At 40.3% G+C, this 16,384-nt stretch overlaps 1 protein-coding gene across 1 annotated transcript; it reads left to right on the top strand.

Annotated features, from left to right (window-relative positions):
• Positions 1–12,187: 12,187 nt before the first annotated feature.
• On the top strand, positions 12,188–15,580 carry LOC110953256 (cannabinoid receptor type 1B-like). The gene is made up of 2 exons (XM_022197172.2): positions 12,188–12,469; positions 13,085–15,580. Exon 2 carries the CDS (start codon positions 13,161–13,163, stop codon positions 14,583–14,585), a length of 1,425 nt encoding a protein of 474 aa, XP_022052864.2. The 5' UTR covers positions 12,188–12,469; positions 13,085–13,160; the 3' UTR covers positions 14,586–15,580.
• The last annotated feature ends 804 nt before the right edge of the window (positions 15,581–16,384 follow it).

Below are 16,384 nucleotides of genomic sequence, written 5' to 3'. Positions count from 1 at the left end.
AGATTTTTCATGATGATGCCTGAGGCGATGGTGACACCTCACAGTCAGCGTATCCGAAATGACACCGATCACAAATGAAACAGATAATATGCTGATTTCACTGCAAGAACAGGTGCCGCCGGGTGACACGTCATTAATCAATCAAAACTTAACAATGATCTCCTGACTCTGGTGTTCATGACCTTTGACCTTTTCCTTGAACATGTATTTAGGAAAGATTGATGAGCGTTGAACCTGCGTTAACCCAAAACCGGGTTAAACCAATGAGGCGAAGCTGAAATAATAACATTTGCTAACACTGCGTACATGATAAAAGAGTCTCAAGCAAGCTGTGTCTTTTATTAAGCAGATTATAGCCATTGACATTATACTTAAACAAACAGACCTAATCGACCCAGCCTACAAGTCCATCCAAAGAATATCACAGCGCATTCCTTCCACCCCCTGGTTGATATTTATTATAATGAACATGGGGCTGGCATTTGATTTTGAGTCAAGCCCAGATACACCAGCCTGCTTCCTTAAATCTCCAGCCCCAGTGATTGGACTCTTTACTCCCAAAGCAGTCGCCAAAGACTACAGTGCCTGGCTGTTCTTTATCCTTCCTTAAACCTGTGGTAGCAGATTTTTTTTTTCCCCCAGCTGGGGCCAAAGGAGCAAGATGTAAACAGCACAACACGGGCCTATAGTATCATTACCCTTGTATGGTTTAAATGTAAGTTTGCATTGAGCATGAAAATGGGGCAGCTCCTTTAATTTTTTTTTATCCATCTGGTGAATGCTAAATCCAGTATTCATTATGCTTACTATTAGTGTTTGCAGTTTGGTGCAGGTAGTAGTTTGTCACTGAAAAAAACAACTGCCTACTGCTGTGAGAGCAGTGAAAGTGAACTAGAGCAGAAAAAAATTGCAGCAGATAAAAAAGGAAAAGTTTACTCTGAGATGTTTGGATAAATTTTTGTACGAGCGAAAGTTCCATTCAAGTAAACTGCAAAAAGAAAAAATGCACAGAAAAAAAATGTAGAAGAACCACTGCAAATCAATGTAATTAGTTTTTTTTTTTAATTTTTTTTTTTACCAGTGATGATGTTAGTCTGTAGCTTTGTACAGTCCTTAATAACAGGACAAATGGTACACGGCTTCAGTAAGCACAGAACAAGCAGTCTGGTGGCACGAAATATTAACACAACGTGAGCACAACATGTTCATCCACTGCTTTTCAAGCACACTAACATTAAACCGACTGTGGATCACTTCATTTGTGCCGCCTCAGAGTCTCTGCAGAGTTATATACACAAATGTATACACACAGAGACTCACACACACACGGACAAACAAAACACTGTAAGCCAGGTGACCTTGTGCAGTTGTGGTGCAGCAGAGTCTCCATGGTGATGCACCTGAAATGCTAACAAAGGTTCGGTGCAGCTTTTATAGGCTCCTCAGTCAGAAAAAAAGATGGATAATTGTGCTTGTACATAAGCAAAATAATCTGCAGGTCTTCAGTGTTTATACCTGAGAATTTAACAAGAAAAGAAAATGACATGGCAAAGCAACCAAGCGAGTGAGGAAAATTTACAGAGTTTCAAGTAGGCAGAAACCTATTCATTACATTTAAATAGAATATGCATTTTTATAAAGACGTAGCGGAGTGATTACATCTCAGGGGTGACTGGTGAAAGCTGCGTGACTAAAAGTTAGAAACATATCCAGGACTAGTTTCTTTACTTTGCACTGATTCTGTAATGTAGTGCTGTCTCAGTGTGATAATTCGCAGATGATTCGAAGTTTAGTCCACATACGTGTGAGCCTGAAGTCAAATAGGCCACAAGCTGTGAGGTGATAAAAAGTGGGGTGGTTATAGGCGCAAAGTGAAGGAATCATCTGCGTTCGCCAAGTTCAGCATGATGGCTGGTGGCTGGCTGCCAGCAGGGTTGTTTATGCTCTGTAGCCATCAATCTATTTTCCAGCCCAGATGGCTGTGATAGCTTTAGGACTGGGAGATATGAGTTCTACCTGACAAGTATTAGAATCAAAGCTGTCCTTATGTGCTATCATTCTCCATGATGTCCTGCTTTACTGACACTTTACTGATGTACACAGATATCACGCTTCGGTCAGCATCAGCTCATGTCCATTGAAAAATTGCAATTTCAGTGTATTTAGTAAGTGTGTATTTATTTAGAGACAAGATCTATAATTTAACATTCAAGTCAATGTAAATGTAGCAGCCAAAAGGGTAGTTTTCATCAGCTATCCCTTTGTTAGATATCCAAAATTGATAGATTTAATGCAGTATGTAGTTACTAAAACCTGATGCAGCACAGACTAAAGCATGTGCAGTTCAGTTAGATACGGTTAGACACAGAACATAAATTGCACTGACATGATGCAGGATAATCTTGAGGTGAAAGAAGACAATATCACAGTCGGCATAAATCAATAGCAGGATGGAGATGCTCTAATATGTTGTGGCGTTGAATTCCATTGATTTGATGTGGGGGTTTTTTTGTTGAATTTTTTTTAAAAAAGCAATAAAACATGGCCTGACAAAGTAAAGTAGATCTTTTTCCATCCCTTTTTTTTTTTTTTTTTGCTCTTCTAGAATCTCTGTTCACAGTACTTACCCAGAGGTGGTGGAGCAAAGGGGGACTGCACAGTCCCATGTAACTACTAGGAACCTACTCCAGTATTTACTTTATTTTATTTAACCTTGAGCCAGTAAGGTCCCACTGATAAACAAGATCTCTTTTTCCAGGGAGTCCTGGTCAGCAGTTATATGTAAAAACAAATTTTACATGTTTGGACCCATAAACCTCATATACACAGGGCCACACCCCTAACTTTAAGCCTTAATAAAATTAATATCGGTGTGTTTTTTTAATGTTCTACTACCACATAGTTGTTGTGAAGGGGCAAATCAGCTATAGAGACCAAAACCGCTTTGTGTTTTGTAAATATTTCTGCTGTAAAGCTGAACGTCTTAACATGGGAGTCTATGGGGACTGATTCACTTTGGAGTCCGCCTCAGTGGTCGTTTGAGGAACTGCTTTTGGCACTCGCAAGTTGGCTTCAGTTTTCATCACTGGAGGTTGCTGTTTGGTTTGAACACATAAAATAATACAAGAGAAACAGTCAAACGAGAGGAATACAGGCCATATCAGCAAATTATGTAAAAGAGTAGCATCTCTCCGTTGCAATAAACCAAGACACAATTACCTAAGATTAAGATATTTGTTGTTTGGAATTCAGAGTGCAAGTAAAGCCTTCAACTGAATATGAAAATATGGTTATTACTGGTAAAATATAAAAAAAAGAATACACCACTAGATTTCCAGCAAGAATGGTTGTTCTCAAACACTCTCCAGAGCTGCTGCAGAGCTCAGTGTATGATTGCATGTTTGACTCAGGCGAGGACCTTTACTCCTAAACACCATGACAGCAGCTCGATTCTGGAATGTCATGGTGGTTAAAAAAATGCCATTTGACAAACCAGCAGAAACGTTACCAGCAACTCGTGTTCATCTTTCACCCCAACCTTTTACTAAGAAGGTCCAGGCATACAATATGTGATGTTATCTCAGTGACCCTCCTGGGGCTTGCTGTGTAGCCCACTGGACGACCAATGAAATATTTGTACGTTATTGGATCAGAGGTTTGTCTCAATTGATTGCACATCAGAATCTAAATATATCTCCCGGTCAGGCACATGTTTAATCCTGAAAGTGGGGGGGATATTAATAGAAAGTTCAAGCGAGAATAAATGTTAAAAGGAGATAGGAGACACTATTATCAGCATCAGATGGAGTTTTCTTTTTCCCTTTCATTAGACCATTTAGTTTTCTTAAGGCCGATGATTTCTCTCGAATTCCACATCTGACCAACCACCAGTAATGCTCCATGTAATTGATGGCACAACACTCACAAATATCCATCAGAAGACCAGCTGCTCATTACTGCCTACCGCAAATCCATTTAGAATGATAGTATGGTGTTTCAGACTTGAACTCTACCCTTTCTCCTGCAAAAATTCAAACAAATGTAGCAGAGCAGAGCTATATTTTTTCTTTATCTCAAGTCTTTGCAGCATGTAATATCCTCTCACCACAATCAATGGAAGTTTTTCTTCTTTAATGTCAGCTTACTTGTGATGGAGTCTTTTAATCTCGTGATAGGCTAAAAGCTGATGTACAAAGTGCCTCTGAGATGGAAAAACTCTTCTTGGAACCAAGAGAGTACACTGGAATTGCTTGTTGGATTTGCTGCCAAGAATAGGTGAATAAACATGATGGAGAGAGCAGAATGAGAATAGATAACCACTGTGGTGGGTATGAAATGCTTTCAAGGGAGCCCTGCAATGAAGCTCACACTGAGATTCCTTATGCAAACAACAGGGGTGGAAAGTCACTGCATGTATTTACTCAGGTGCTGTGCCTAGCTTTGATTTGTTGCTTCCCTCAAAATCTACATTTGCGTTCATGTTCTGTTTTACATTACAGTATTTTACGGCGTCTGCTGTATACCGAGAATGTAAACCAGACATGTGGCGTTCAACTATTATAATGCAGGAAGGATTTAGAGTCATTTTCATTAATATTTTACATACACATTTGACTATTTAGCACGTTATTTAGCAGGCTGACTGGCTTGAGTGTCACAGCTGGCAACTGTTTTCTAACAAGTCTGAACTTAAAGCTTAATATCAAGTCACTGTTGTGTTCATAAGCCCCTCTTGGCCACAAGATTAGTTACTGCACCCAGATTTAAGCACTTTTTCCATCACCTGACATAAAGTAAGACTTTGAAAAAGCCCACACATATTCAGCAGGAAATCTGTGTTGGAAATGAGGACGGTAAAAGCGCTAAAAATAAAAATTCAATTTCACAACTCCTCTCTTTCCTGACAGAACAGGACCATGTGATTGCAGGTAAAGTGACTGCTGGTGTCATGGCAGTCAAGCCCATTTGGGTTTGTCGTCAGTATGTGAAGCTCTGCAGCTGGGCGAAATGAAAATGACTGGTTCTCTGGCTGCGGATCAGGCAGCAGCACCGCAACTTGATTCCAGATGATACCCTTGCTCTTTCACAGGGCTGGAGCTTCAACAGCATCCTGTGACTGCATCTTCAGTTCAGGAAGGTGACATACACTTAGAAGAGATCTCCAGTGAGGCCGCAAGGCTGCTACTGTAGGTATTTTTTTTACTCGTTTTGTTTAAAACCATGACAGATATCGCTGGCTGTGCAGCAGAGCTGTGATCTGAAGCTCTGTGCTACTGCCTGAGTAATTCATCCGTGCCTGTGGCGTTCATTTGCATGGTGTTTGGACAAGTGAACATTCACTGAACCACCTGCTAAGTCATTGTGATTACCACTGTGTTCTGCTGAGATAAAAAAGGTCTTTACATGACTAAATGGTGCATGAAGGAGATTCTACCCACTGACCATTATGCTGTTTGTCTGTTCAGCACCAAGGCGAATCCACCTGTTCTGCAAGGGAAAATTGTGCATTGCAACTGATCAGCCTGCTTAAATTGCACAAGATAAATTCAATTAGTACAATTATTTAACTGCTGACTTAAAAAAAACTGTTATTGTTGAAGACATGCAACATATGTCTTTTTTATTCATAGAAGGAAACAAGTTCCAATCTTTTATGATGATTTTGGATGGCGTGCGTAGAAATTCTGACGCAAGAAAGAAGAACATGAGCGTAAACTTCCTCACTTGCCCTTGTTTATCCTTCTGATGTCGTTTCCTGTGTGTGGAGCTGTTTGTACAATTAAAAGTGGAACAAACACGTTTGATTTGTGCCTAATGAAGCCAGGTCGGTACACGTAATTGCTCGATGAAGTGACTAATGAGGATGCACGTGACTGAGACAGAGAAAATATGTAAAACGCTTCGTGAGTCAATTTAGTAAACATCATATTTTCTGTTAGGACTTATAAGTGATTTGACGTAAATTCACTTTCATTCTGCGGCGCCACCTTGGCTGCAATATGAAGTATCTCCAGCTGGGGAGCAACAGAATATAGAAGTGGCAGATTAGGAAACAGTTAAGAGCCGTCAGTGTTCAGCCACAGCCTCCCTCCCTTTCTCTATTTATGCATCTCATCCTCCTCACCCACCCTCCCTTCCTCCCTCCCTCCCTGCTTCCATCCTTCCTGGCCTCCCTACACTCTCCCATCTTCCAGCCCCTCGAAACAAACACATCAGAGACAGACAGCCTGCTTTTACTCTTGTCTGGTAACATGCTGCGTGTAACCACTATATTTTCAATCCCCAACTGCCTCTTGCTTTTCGATTTCATAAAATAAGTAGCCTACCCCGAAGAATGATCTTGTGGAATATATGAACGGAATCCGATATAAGAAAAATACACTCCACTATTAATGTGTTTTCCAGTGTACATGGATGTGTTTTGAAGGACTTACCACAGTCTGGACTGAAAGTAATCATTCCATAATGCAGGCAGCCTCTCAAATAACAATTGGCTGTAAATGGAGAAGGATCAATATTGAATGGGATGCATTATGGTGCTTTCATGTGGAATCCTGCAAAAATCAATCACTGTAAATCACTTGCAATATTCATCCTCAAAGCCAGATGGACATGAAACAATAGCAGCAGCCTCCCGATGCAGAGGATTTACAAAAATTGAGCTTTGACAAATTGCTCTTCTACTCTTTTGTCATCACAGACAGCTTTGTCTTTGAAATCTCTCACTCCATCACTGAAATAATGATGATAATTATGATGATTGATGTGGACTGCAACACTGTGGCCTCTGCTTTGGGAGATGATGGAAGCCAAAACTCGCATTAAAACTTTATCTGATGAAAAGGGAAACACCCACGAGCAGCAAAATGGAAGTCACTTTGTCTATATATCTGAACCGATTCCTGAATCACCAGCCATTACTAAGATGTTTCACTTAGACTGTCTGTTACTCTGTAAACTATCTCCATGGAAAGAGCACATTGGATATACTGTTCTTCCACAAGTGATCAATGGCTGCTTGAATCCGCTTCAAACTCAGCATAACAAGTGTTCAGTAATTAGTTGGATGACTCCTCAGCCTCATCTGTTCTGCCAAAACTGGAGGCACTGGCATCATGCGTAGTGTCTTTCATTGTTTTCCCATGATGCTGAATCGCCAAATGTCATGTATTTTCCACAACAAGATACATGTAATTTGGGAGCTGGCTCTGCTGGGAGTGCATAGTGGAAATAATGGCACAGCTGCGCAGGACAGGAAAAGCACTTTAATAGTGTGTGTATGTGACCTCCAACTGCAGTAAATAAATAGATAAATAGTGGATGGTTTTCAGAATGCACAGGATAGCACTGTGACTTTAAAACAGCGCTAAACGTACGGTGTATGTGTCTTTTTTAAAAATCTGCACGAGATTAGGGTAACACTCATTTCGCAAAAGCAGTGGTGAAAGAAACAAGAACACAATGTAGAAATGCTGCGTTGCAAGTAAGATTCTTACATGTAAAATGAGTTAGATTAGAGGCAACATGAACAGAATGTACTTTAAGAGTCAGAGGTAAAAATTCTCATCATACCAAACTAGCAATGCATTCACATGTACATACCATTTTCATATTGTAGTTTGTTGAACTGCTTAGTTTAAGGACAGGTGACAAATTAAAGGAAAACCGAAATAAATGAATGAAGAAACATAAGGTCACTTGATGGTAGCGGTTAGCATCCAGTGAAGCTCTGTGGAACATGTGAAAATGCTGACCCGGCCCGGTTGTTTCGGATTTTCTATTAAGATGACAAGAGGAAGAGATTTAAGTGACCTTCAAAGAGCCCTTGGGCACTGATGGCAGGAGCTTCAGGCACAATGGCTGTTCAACTGAATAGGGTTTCATTAACAATAGGGACTAAAGTCTTCAATACCACACATATAGATTCAGACTCACCTAAATTTGCTGTCTGTCTACCCTGGATACCATCTCAGCTTCAGTTGCTGTGTGTTTGCATTGATGATCCAAACAGTGTCCAACCTAAATGTCATGATACCATTCTTGATTGTATCTTATCCTTCATTTAAAAAAGAGAATAAAGTAATGTAAATAACTACATTCAACTTGGCAAACGTCAGAGATACAAGCAACTTTTTAACAATCGCAGCAGTAAAATTATGTTTGTACACAATGGTCACGCTCCACTTAATATTCTGTATGACAAGCTGGATGCTGATTTTCTCTCTCTGTACAAACAGGTCCTCAAAGTGCTCGACAAAAACCCAAACAGCTGGGAAAATACTCTGATGCTTGGCCAATGCTGAAGATCCTGAAAGATCAGGCTTCTCAACCACTTATGACTTTCATTACGCAGATTGATTTGAAGAAGATGATCAGCTCTGAAAGGCAACCATGTAATCCTCATATCTTCACTCAACATCTTAAGGCTTGGCTTTTCCACAGTCACATGTGAACATTTTTAACTGAAATAGCACATCACTGATGATGATACATACTAATGTTTTAAATTAAAGATCTCACATGTTCAGCAAACTGTTGTCTGAATTATATATCACCATAACGCTTGTGGTTAATTTGGCTTGACAGTGTTTCCTGCTACTTGTACAGCCATACCAAGACATACGGAAACTGTGGTTGTTGCCACTATGGTACCCAAGTTTTGCAGCTTGCTTTTGCATCACGTGGCATGGTTTGTGGTTGCTGCTTTCCTTTGTGGCAACTTGTGTCTGTTTCTATAGTTTACTACTTCAGCAGTTCTTACCATCTTGCCAAATGGCTGCAGTTGAACATTACAGTAGTCACCTGGCTAATCCTGGCACATTTACAGAAAAACATGTTGTTGATTAATGTATGATGTCCACATAAATAAATCAAAGAAATGAAGAAGAGCTGGTGTCTTCATGTAGATCTATGGGAAAGACGTCAGACAACAGGACTGGAAATTGTGGTCGACTGTGTATACTTGATGATGCCTGTGCATTAGTGAGAAAAAAGCAACCTTTCCTCAGGTGGGTGAGAATGTTAGTGCAGGACGTGATCAGACTGTCAGCAAGAACGCGCTGTCAAAATTTAGGGAGGGATATTACAGAAGAGTTGCAGTGCGTAAAAACCCTCATTACAAAGATGAATGCACATTTGCAAGTTCAGTGGTGCAGAAACTCCAGGCACTGCTACACAGATGGATAAAAACTAACATTATCAGATGAGGTCTCTTTCATCATAGTCTCCGTAAATGAGGAAATGCATTTGTGATGTACAGAAAGAGAACAGTGCAGGTCTGAATGCATTGCCTCTGCTACACTGTGGGGGGCATTTTGGTGCCTTCATTTGCATCTACTTGTCCCCTGACAAGAAAGGGTCACTGCAAATCATTACAGCATTTTTCTAAATGATCACCTTTGTCCCATCCTATAACACTGGAGGTCTCTTCCAGGGATAAAAAAGCCCCCATCCATGCTTTACAAGGGGCCACTGAATAGAACATGAAAATGATGTGATGCTATCGAATAAGAAAATCCCAACCCAGCTGAACACCTGCGGGACGTGTTAGACAGCGCTCTCCACCACCATCATCAAAACAACAAATGAGAGAACATCTTCTGGAAGAATGGTGCTTCACCCCTCCAGGAAAGTTCCAGAGAATCAATGTCAATCTGCACTGAAGCTGCTCAAGCTTATCTAATGGTGACAAATTCTGAGATAATCCAAAGCCTCGTCAGATGTGGATTTAAAGGAGAATGATCAGATAAGTGTGAACAGAACACAGAAACACTCCTTTGGTCGATGACAATTAAAATCCATGTTAAAATGCAGCTTTATTCAAATAACACAATGCCATAGGTGACCAGACAATGACAAAAACTGGTCAGCGAGTTGAGGCTGTAATCCAGCACTTGGATCTCCTCAACTCTCCCATTTTCTAAGAAATAGTTTCAGACAGCTCTGGATGGACATGTCCGACAACTTGATCCTGTCTCCCAGGATTTCCGCCAACTTTGCCAAGGCCTTCAGGAAGAGTGGAACAACTTTCAGTCTGCCAACATCGATAACTGGTTTGTGTTTTCTGGTCTATGACCCCACTCTCCGTCTGACCATTACAGTGCATACTTGATCATTTCATAGCATATACTCTGCTAAGTGCTGAAACAACCAACACCCATTCCCCTATGTTAAAAAGTATGGATAGAATTTTACAAAATATTACATGCTGCATTTATATTGATGTTCAGTGTAATAAGGAAACCCTCAAGTATCTCAACAATGCTCTCTGAGGATTATTGTTCTGTTGTGATATATGAATAATATTGATGCACTTTTCAGTCACTATGTAAATTAATGCCTTCTTTCTCAAATTTATATGAAAATCAACAACTGAGAGAAAATCTGTACAATAACAATGTAAAAAATGATTTTCCATTTTTAATTTTATTATAAGAAATTATTCCTTGAAAAACAAGAAACATCTGTAAAAGGATTTTCATTGTTGATTTATATACATTGAAAATAGTGTAATTTTGTGCTGAAATGTTCTAAATAAACACAATCATAAAAATAAAGATTTTTTTATGTGGACATTATCTGTTAGCCTAGCCGCGCTAGACCCAGGTCTGAAGATGCAAGGGTCTAGAACTCTCAACAGGGAGGGAGGCGGGCTAAAAGGTTGTCTTTCAAATCACTCTGCAGCAATTGGGTAGGTATACAACCAATCGGTGCAATGAATAGGCTGACGGAGTTCCTAGAGCGCAGGAATCAGAGGATGCAGTAGTTCGGTGAAGCCTTATTTATACAGTCAATGGGTGAAGCTCAAGTATATTACAGACATGTTAACAGAAAGATTATTCAGAGACGGTGCTAATGGAGCTCAACGACTGTTGTCATTTTTGTTGTCGACCCTGGCAGAGAATTAAATTCGTTGCCGTTGGTTGTCTAGCGCGGCTAGGCTAGTTGTTTCCGGTTGTTTCTGTCAGAATCGTCGTACCTCTGTCGTCACTTAGTTACGCCCGCCTTCTGACTCTACACTTCATGGTGATTCGTCAGCCAATTTTAGGAGCATCCAACCTCGAGGCTTACCGAGGGTAACTAGACCGACCCTGGCAGAGAATTAAATTCATTGCCGTGGGTTGTCAAGCACGGCTTGGCTAATTATCTGTAGTTTTGGCCTTAAATAAGATTATACTGAACATATTTTTTCTTTGATTTTACTAGATATTTTCGCAATTTAACAAACAAAGGAAAATCTGAAAAACACGGATAAAAAACGCATTCATCATTTTTTGTTTGTAATGGTTAATATGTAAATTAGCATAATTTGAATCTGTAATTCAACAAACTGAGGGGTAACCTGAAAAAAGTAAACAGCATAAAAATAATTTACCATTTTTCAGTCCATATTATTCATGCAATTTTCAATTAACATGGAATATCTTTAAAATGACACGTTTTTTTTCCAATTTAAATACAGTGTAAAAGGTCAAACATTACATTTTATTTTATTTATATGGTATTAATATTGTATTTATATTGCTATTGTTATTTTTATTGCTGTCATCATTATGAACAATACGCTCTTTTTGGGGGAAAAAAGCCAGATCTTAGGATGTTAAATATAATATAAATCTAAATATAACAGAAAAATAAGCTAAGATGCAAAAGATATAAAGTACATAATATGCTATGAATTTTAAAAAATACTAAATAGGAAAAAATGCACTATAAAGTGTCATTGCTCACAATAAAAATACACAGCGAATGAGGAAATACAAAAATATTAAAATAGCAGTATGTAAATGAAAAGAGCAACTGTTTTGATATTTATTTACAAGCACGATTTCGAACACCTCCTGAAAATTAACACATCACTTCATCTGGAGCCTCTAGAGACTCCAGTTGTTTAAAAAAAAGTGTTTAAAATCACTGAATTTTTATGTGCTTCTTCTATTATTATTTTTTTTTACACATAACACTGGCAGGCTTGATGAGCAACGAGGAAGCAGAGCTCAACTAAACTAAACGCAGCTGAGGTTCGTGCGTGTGTGTAGCCTGCAGCAGATGCTTTGTTCCTGCAGAAATAGGTGTGTGTGTGTGTGTGTGTGTGTGTGTGTGTGCGCGCGCGCGCGCGCGTATGTGCGCGCGGATGATGCTCACGAATGCGCTCAAACACCTCAGACCACGTGACCAGCAGGCGCACAAAGCGGAGCCTTATAACCGCCCGCTGCCTCCAACACACACCCCACCGGCTGCTGCTGCCGCTACTGTATCTGACACTGACAGTATCTGGGGAGGCAGCACCGCCTTATTTCTCCGGTAAATTATCAAAACAACAACTACTGTAATTTCCACTCTTACTTCCTGAGCTTTTTCCCCCCACCCCTGGAGTTACTGCAACTGTTTTGGGAAGAGTGAAGACGACAAAACCACTCTTGATTTTTATTATTTTTTGAGTCATGGATCGGTGCAGGAGGAAATCAAGGTATGTGTTTTCCCTTTCTTTAAAAATACAATTTAAAAATATTTTTACAAATTCTCATTACTAAATTTTCGCTTCTAGTTTGCCCCTTTGCCACTATTATTAATGTTTTCCCGCTCCACAAAACGTCTTTTTCCAAACTTGACTGTTAATAATTAATGCTATCATCACTGGCATCTCAATGCACATGGGTCATTGGACAGATATGTTCACTCTTTATTATGTGTCTCCCTTGATGCCTAATTAATCCAGTGATTAGTGGCAAAAAAAAAGCTTAATTCTTAATGACCTTGTTTAATTAATAAGTAAGCCCTGGATGTCCTACATACTTAATGCAATGATTTCCCCTGAGGCTGCACAGGTTTGTCATCAACTGTTCAGTTTCCCACTATTGTCTGGGATGCATCTGTTCTAGAGTCAGCTGGTTGATGCACAGATTCCCCCAGTATCTCCCAGCAACAAATGTATTTCTGCTATATTAATCATAAATAAATATTGATACTATTTCATGTAATGGGTGTGATTTTTTTCATTTAATGTAGATGGAACATGGTGTACTTTTTTAGATAATTTTTTTCATTCTTCATAGAAAAAAACCTGTGCTTTTTCTCTTTATAGGTACCCTTTTGCTTGCGTTTAATGCTGTTACACCTCACGCCTCTCCACTGAGCATCACTGCAGCCACAAACCAGCCATGAAGCTGGCTTTGCACAGGATAGCAGGCACCACCATCAGCACCTTAACAACAGGTGTCAAGTACCTCGGCTCCAATGACGCCATCGACGACGACCCCTCCGTCAACTCGAGCCCGAGCAAAGATGGATTCCACTTTGAGAAGCCTCACTCCGCCTCGATCAGCAGCTCCTTCCCTGGAAATAAGGAGATCATTTACAGCGCCCTCGCTCCCATTTTTCCCACCAACATGTCAGACTTCATAGCGGCAAACGTCACCGCTGTGGAGAGTGGAGGGGCGGCGCAGTGTGGGGAGAACTTTGAGGACAACATGGAGTGTTTTATGATCCTCACTCCTGGTCAGCAGCTCGCGGTCGCCATCTTGGCACTCACTTTGGGGACATTTACAGTGCTGGAGAACCTCATGGTGCTGTGTGTAATCCTACACTCCCAGACACTTCGATCACGGCCTTCCTACCACTTTATAGGCAGCCTGGCTGTGGCTGATCTCATTGGAAGCATCATTTTTGTGTACAGCTTCCTGGACTTTCATGTCCTCCACAGAAAGGACACCCCTGAGGTTTTCCTCTTCAAGTTGGCCGGGGTCATCGCCTCCTTCACGGCATCTGTGGGCAGCTTGTTCCTCACTGCGATCGACCGCTACATCTCCATCCACAGGCCTCTGGCGTACAAGCGCATCGTCACAAAAACCAAAGCGGTCATCGCCTTCAGTTTGATGTGGACCATCTCCATCGTCGTCTCACTGCTGCCGCTGCTGGGATGGAACTGCAAGCGTCTCGGGACCGTCTGCTCTGACATTTTCCCTCTGATTGACCAGAAGTACCTGATGTTCTGGATTGGGATGACGAGCATCTTGGTCTTGTTCATCATCTACGCCTACATGTTCATCCTCTGGAAGTCCCACCACCACGCCGTCCGCATGCTGAGCCGCACCTCCCAGAGGAGTGTGATCGTCTACACTGCAGAGGGGACTAAAGTGCAGACGGTGAGGCCCGAGCAGGCCCGGATGGACCTGCGTCTGGCTAAAACCCTGGTCCTGATTCTGGTGGCCCTCATCATCTGCTGGGGCCCTCTCCTAACCATCATGGTTTACGACCTCTTCGGGAAGGTGAACGACTTCATCAAAACTATTTTTGCCTTCTGCAGCATGCTCTGTCTGCTCAACTCCACCGTCAACCCTGTGATCTACGCCATGAGGAGCAAGGACCTGCGCAGGGCCTTCCTTAACATCTGCCATATGTGCCGGGCAGCGACGCAGCCTCTGGACAACAGTGCTGAGAGTGACTGGAACAGCAGGAGTGTGAGAGCCACAGCAGACAGGGCGGGGAAGGATGGAGGCGGGGAGAGATGCGGAAAGACTCGAATAAAAGTAGCCCAGGTTACTGTTTCAGGGGTGACTGAGAGTTCTACTGCAGATCCGGTCTAAAAGACAGGCTGCCCCGCTCTGGTTCAACTGTGAAGTCAATTAGTGTAGAATAGCTCCCATCCTTTTAGTCCACTGCTCTGTGACTGTGAAATGTGCCAAAAAAATTACTTGAGTAAATGAAAAACGAGTTTCTGTTGTCTTTTTTATGCTGAAATCTGTAATATAATGCCATTGTGCTGTGTGTGGTGGAGTGTGAAGGCTCTGAAACTGCTTTATTCTGTTATTGAGGAATGGGTTGCACAAGACTGACTGACTAGGAGAATCTTTGAATCTAAATTAAAAAGATATTGTTGCATTTCTAAGAGCCAGGGCATTTTTGTTTTCTCTACAACAACTGTTACAAAGACAATATTATGCTTTGTCATCTTTGCTGTAGTGTGAATGTGCAGAAATTATAGCATATTTCAGCTTTAAGGACAAAAAAAGTGGCTTTTACTTTAGTCTCTTCATTTTTAAAATATTATATCATATAGCAATATTGTGGCCGTGATGCAAGGTGTAACTGTGTCTACCTTCACGCAAAACGTCAGTTTTAAATGAGAGAACCCTGCTTGTAAAGTAAAATTTGCAACTCATTAGTGATTTCAAAATGACTGTTGATTTTGTAAGACCATGATATTGTGACATTTGGCAGTTGTTCCATTTTATATACTTCTGCCCTTTATATTTATTTATTTATTTTCCAGAGCAAAATGGTGGGTTCTACTTTGAAATGATATGAGTGGCTTTCTGATCAAATCGAAACATTTGTCTGTAGTGATCTGGGAATATTATAGTGCTGCTTTTGACAGGTGTGCATATACAACAGTGACAGCATTACGTGCGAAGCTATACTGCCATTTTTCTGTGAAGCATCCATTGTGCCATTTTGTCCAATAACAGTGTGTAAACGCAAGGCCGTGCTGAAAAAAATATGTGAAATTTGTCTATTTTTATCATATAATTTTGTCAACATACCTGGTATCTTTTTTCAATAAAAGGATGAAATCAGCTTACACTGGATGTGTATTATTTATTTAAAGGTAACAAATTTATGTTAGTGTGTGTGACTGTTTTTGGCTGTTCTTCCCAACAATTAAGCTTGTGCCCCCCTAAAAATGTCTAATGACTCCTCATTACAGGCTGTAGTCTTTGGCAGTGAAAAGCAACCCATAACATTTACTCACACAATGTAGAAAAGTACAATCTACTTATACTTTTCCTCAGCATATCCCCTTTCTCCAGCTTTATACTACTACTACTACAGTTCAGGGGCAAATATTGCAGTTTTTACTCCACTCCATTTATTTGCTAAATTTAGTTCCTGGCTACTCTGCACAAGTTCTACACTAAATGTATATAACTTTATATAAATCATGATGTAATGTTTTAAATCAAGATAAAGCTTTGCTTATCCCTGAGGGGACATTCACAATGCCACACAGATAAACTCTATAAAATAGCAAAGAAATATAACAAACCTATAAAATCTTCGCTCATTGAATTTAAAATACTTGGCAATAATAAAATCAGTTTACAAAATCTAAAAACAAGCAATATGCTCATATATATCATACTTCTTGAGGTACCATATCCTCTGATTTACCCTGATCTGTCATTCTGCATAATAAGAACTTTACTTTTGGTACTTAGGATACCAAACCAAAGGTTTTACAACAAAATATTAATACACTGTGGCATTGTACAAGTAAGAGATCTGAGTACTTCTTTCATATCTGGTAGTTTCTTTGGGGAGTTCTGACCACTTTAACCTGATCACTTCTGGTCTTTAATAGATGACTATGTCCAGTCTTTGTAAG

The sequence above is a fragment of the Acanthochromis polyacanthus genome, chromosome 1 (genome assembly GCF_021347895.1).
Source record: "Acanthochromis polyacanthus isolate Apoly-LR-REF ecotype Palm Island chromosome 1, KAUST_Apoly_ChrSc, whole genome shotgun sequence".
In the NCBI taxonomy this organism is placed as follows: Eukaryota; Metazoa; Chordata; class Actinopteri; family Pomacentridae; genus Acanthochromis; species Acanthochromis polyacanthus.
The sequence above is the reverse complement of the archived record's forward strand: the minus strand, read 5'-3'. Positions and strand labels throughout refer to the sequence as shown.

Excerpts from the sequence above, each read along its gene's own strand:
- LOC110953256 (XM_022197172.2), top strand. The coding sequence starts at position 13,161 with ATGAAGCTGGCTTTGCACAGGATAGCAGGCACCACCATCAGCACCTTA.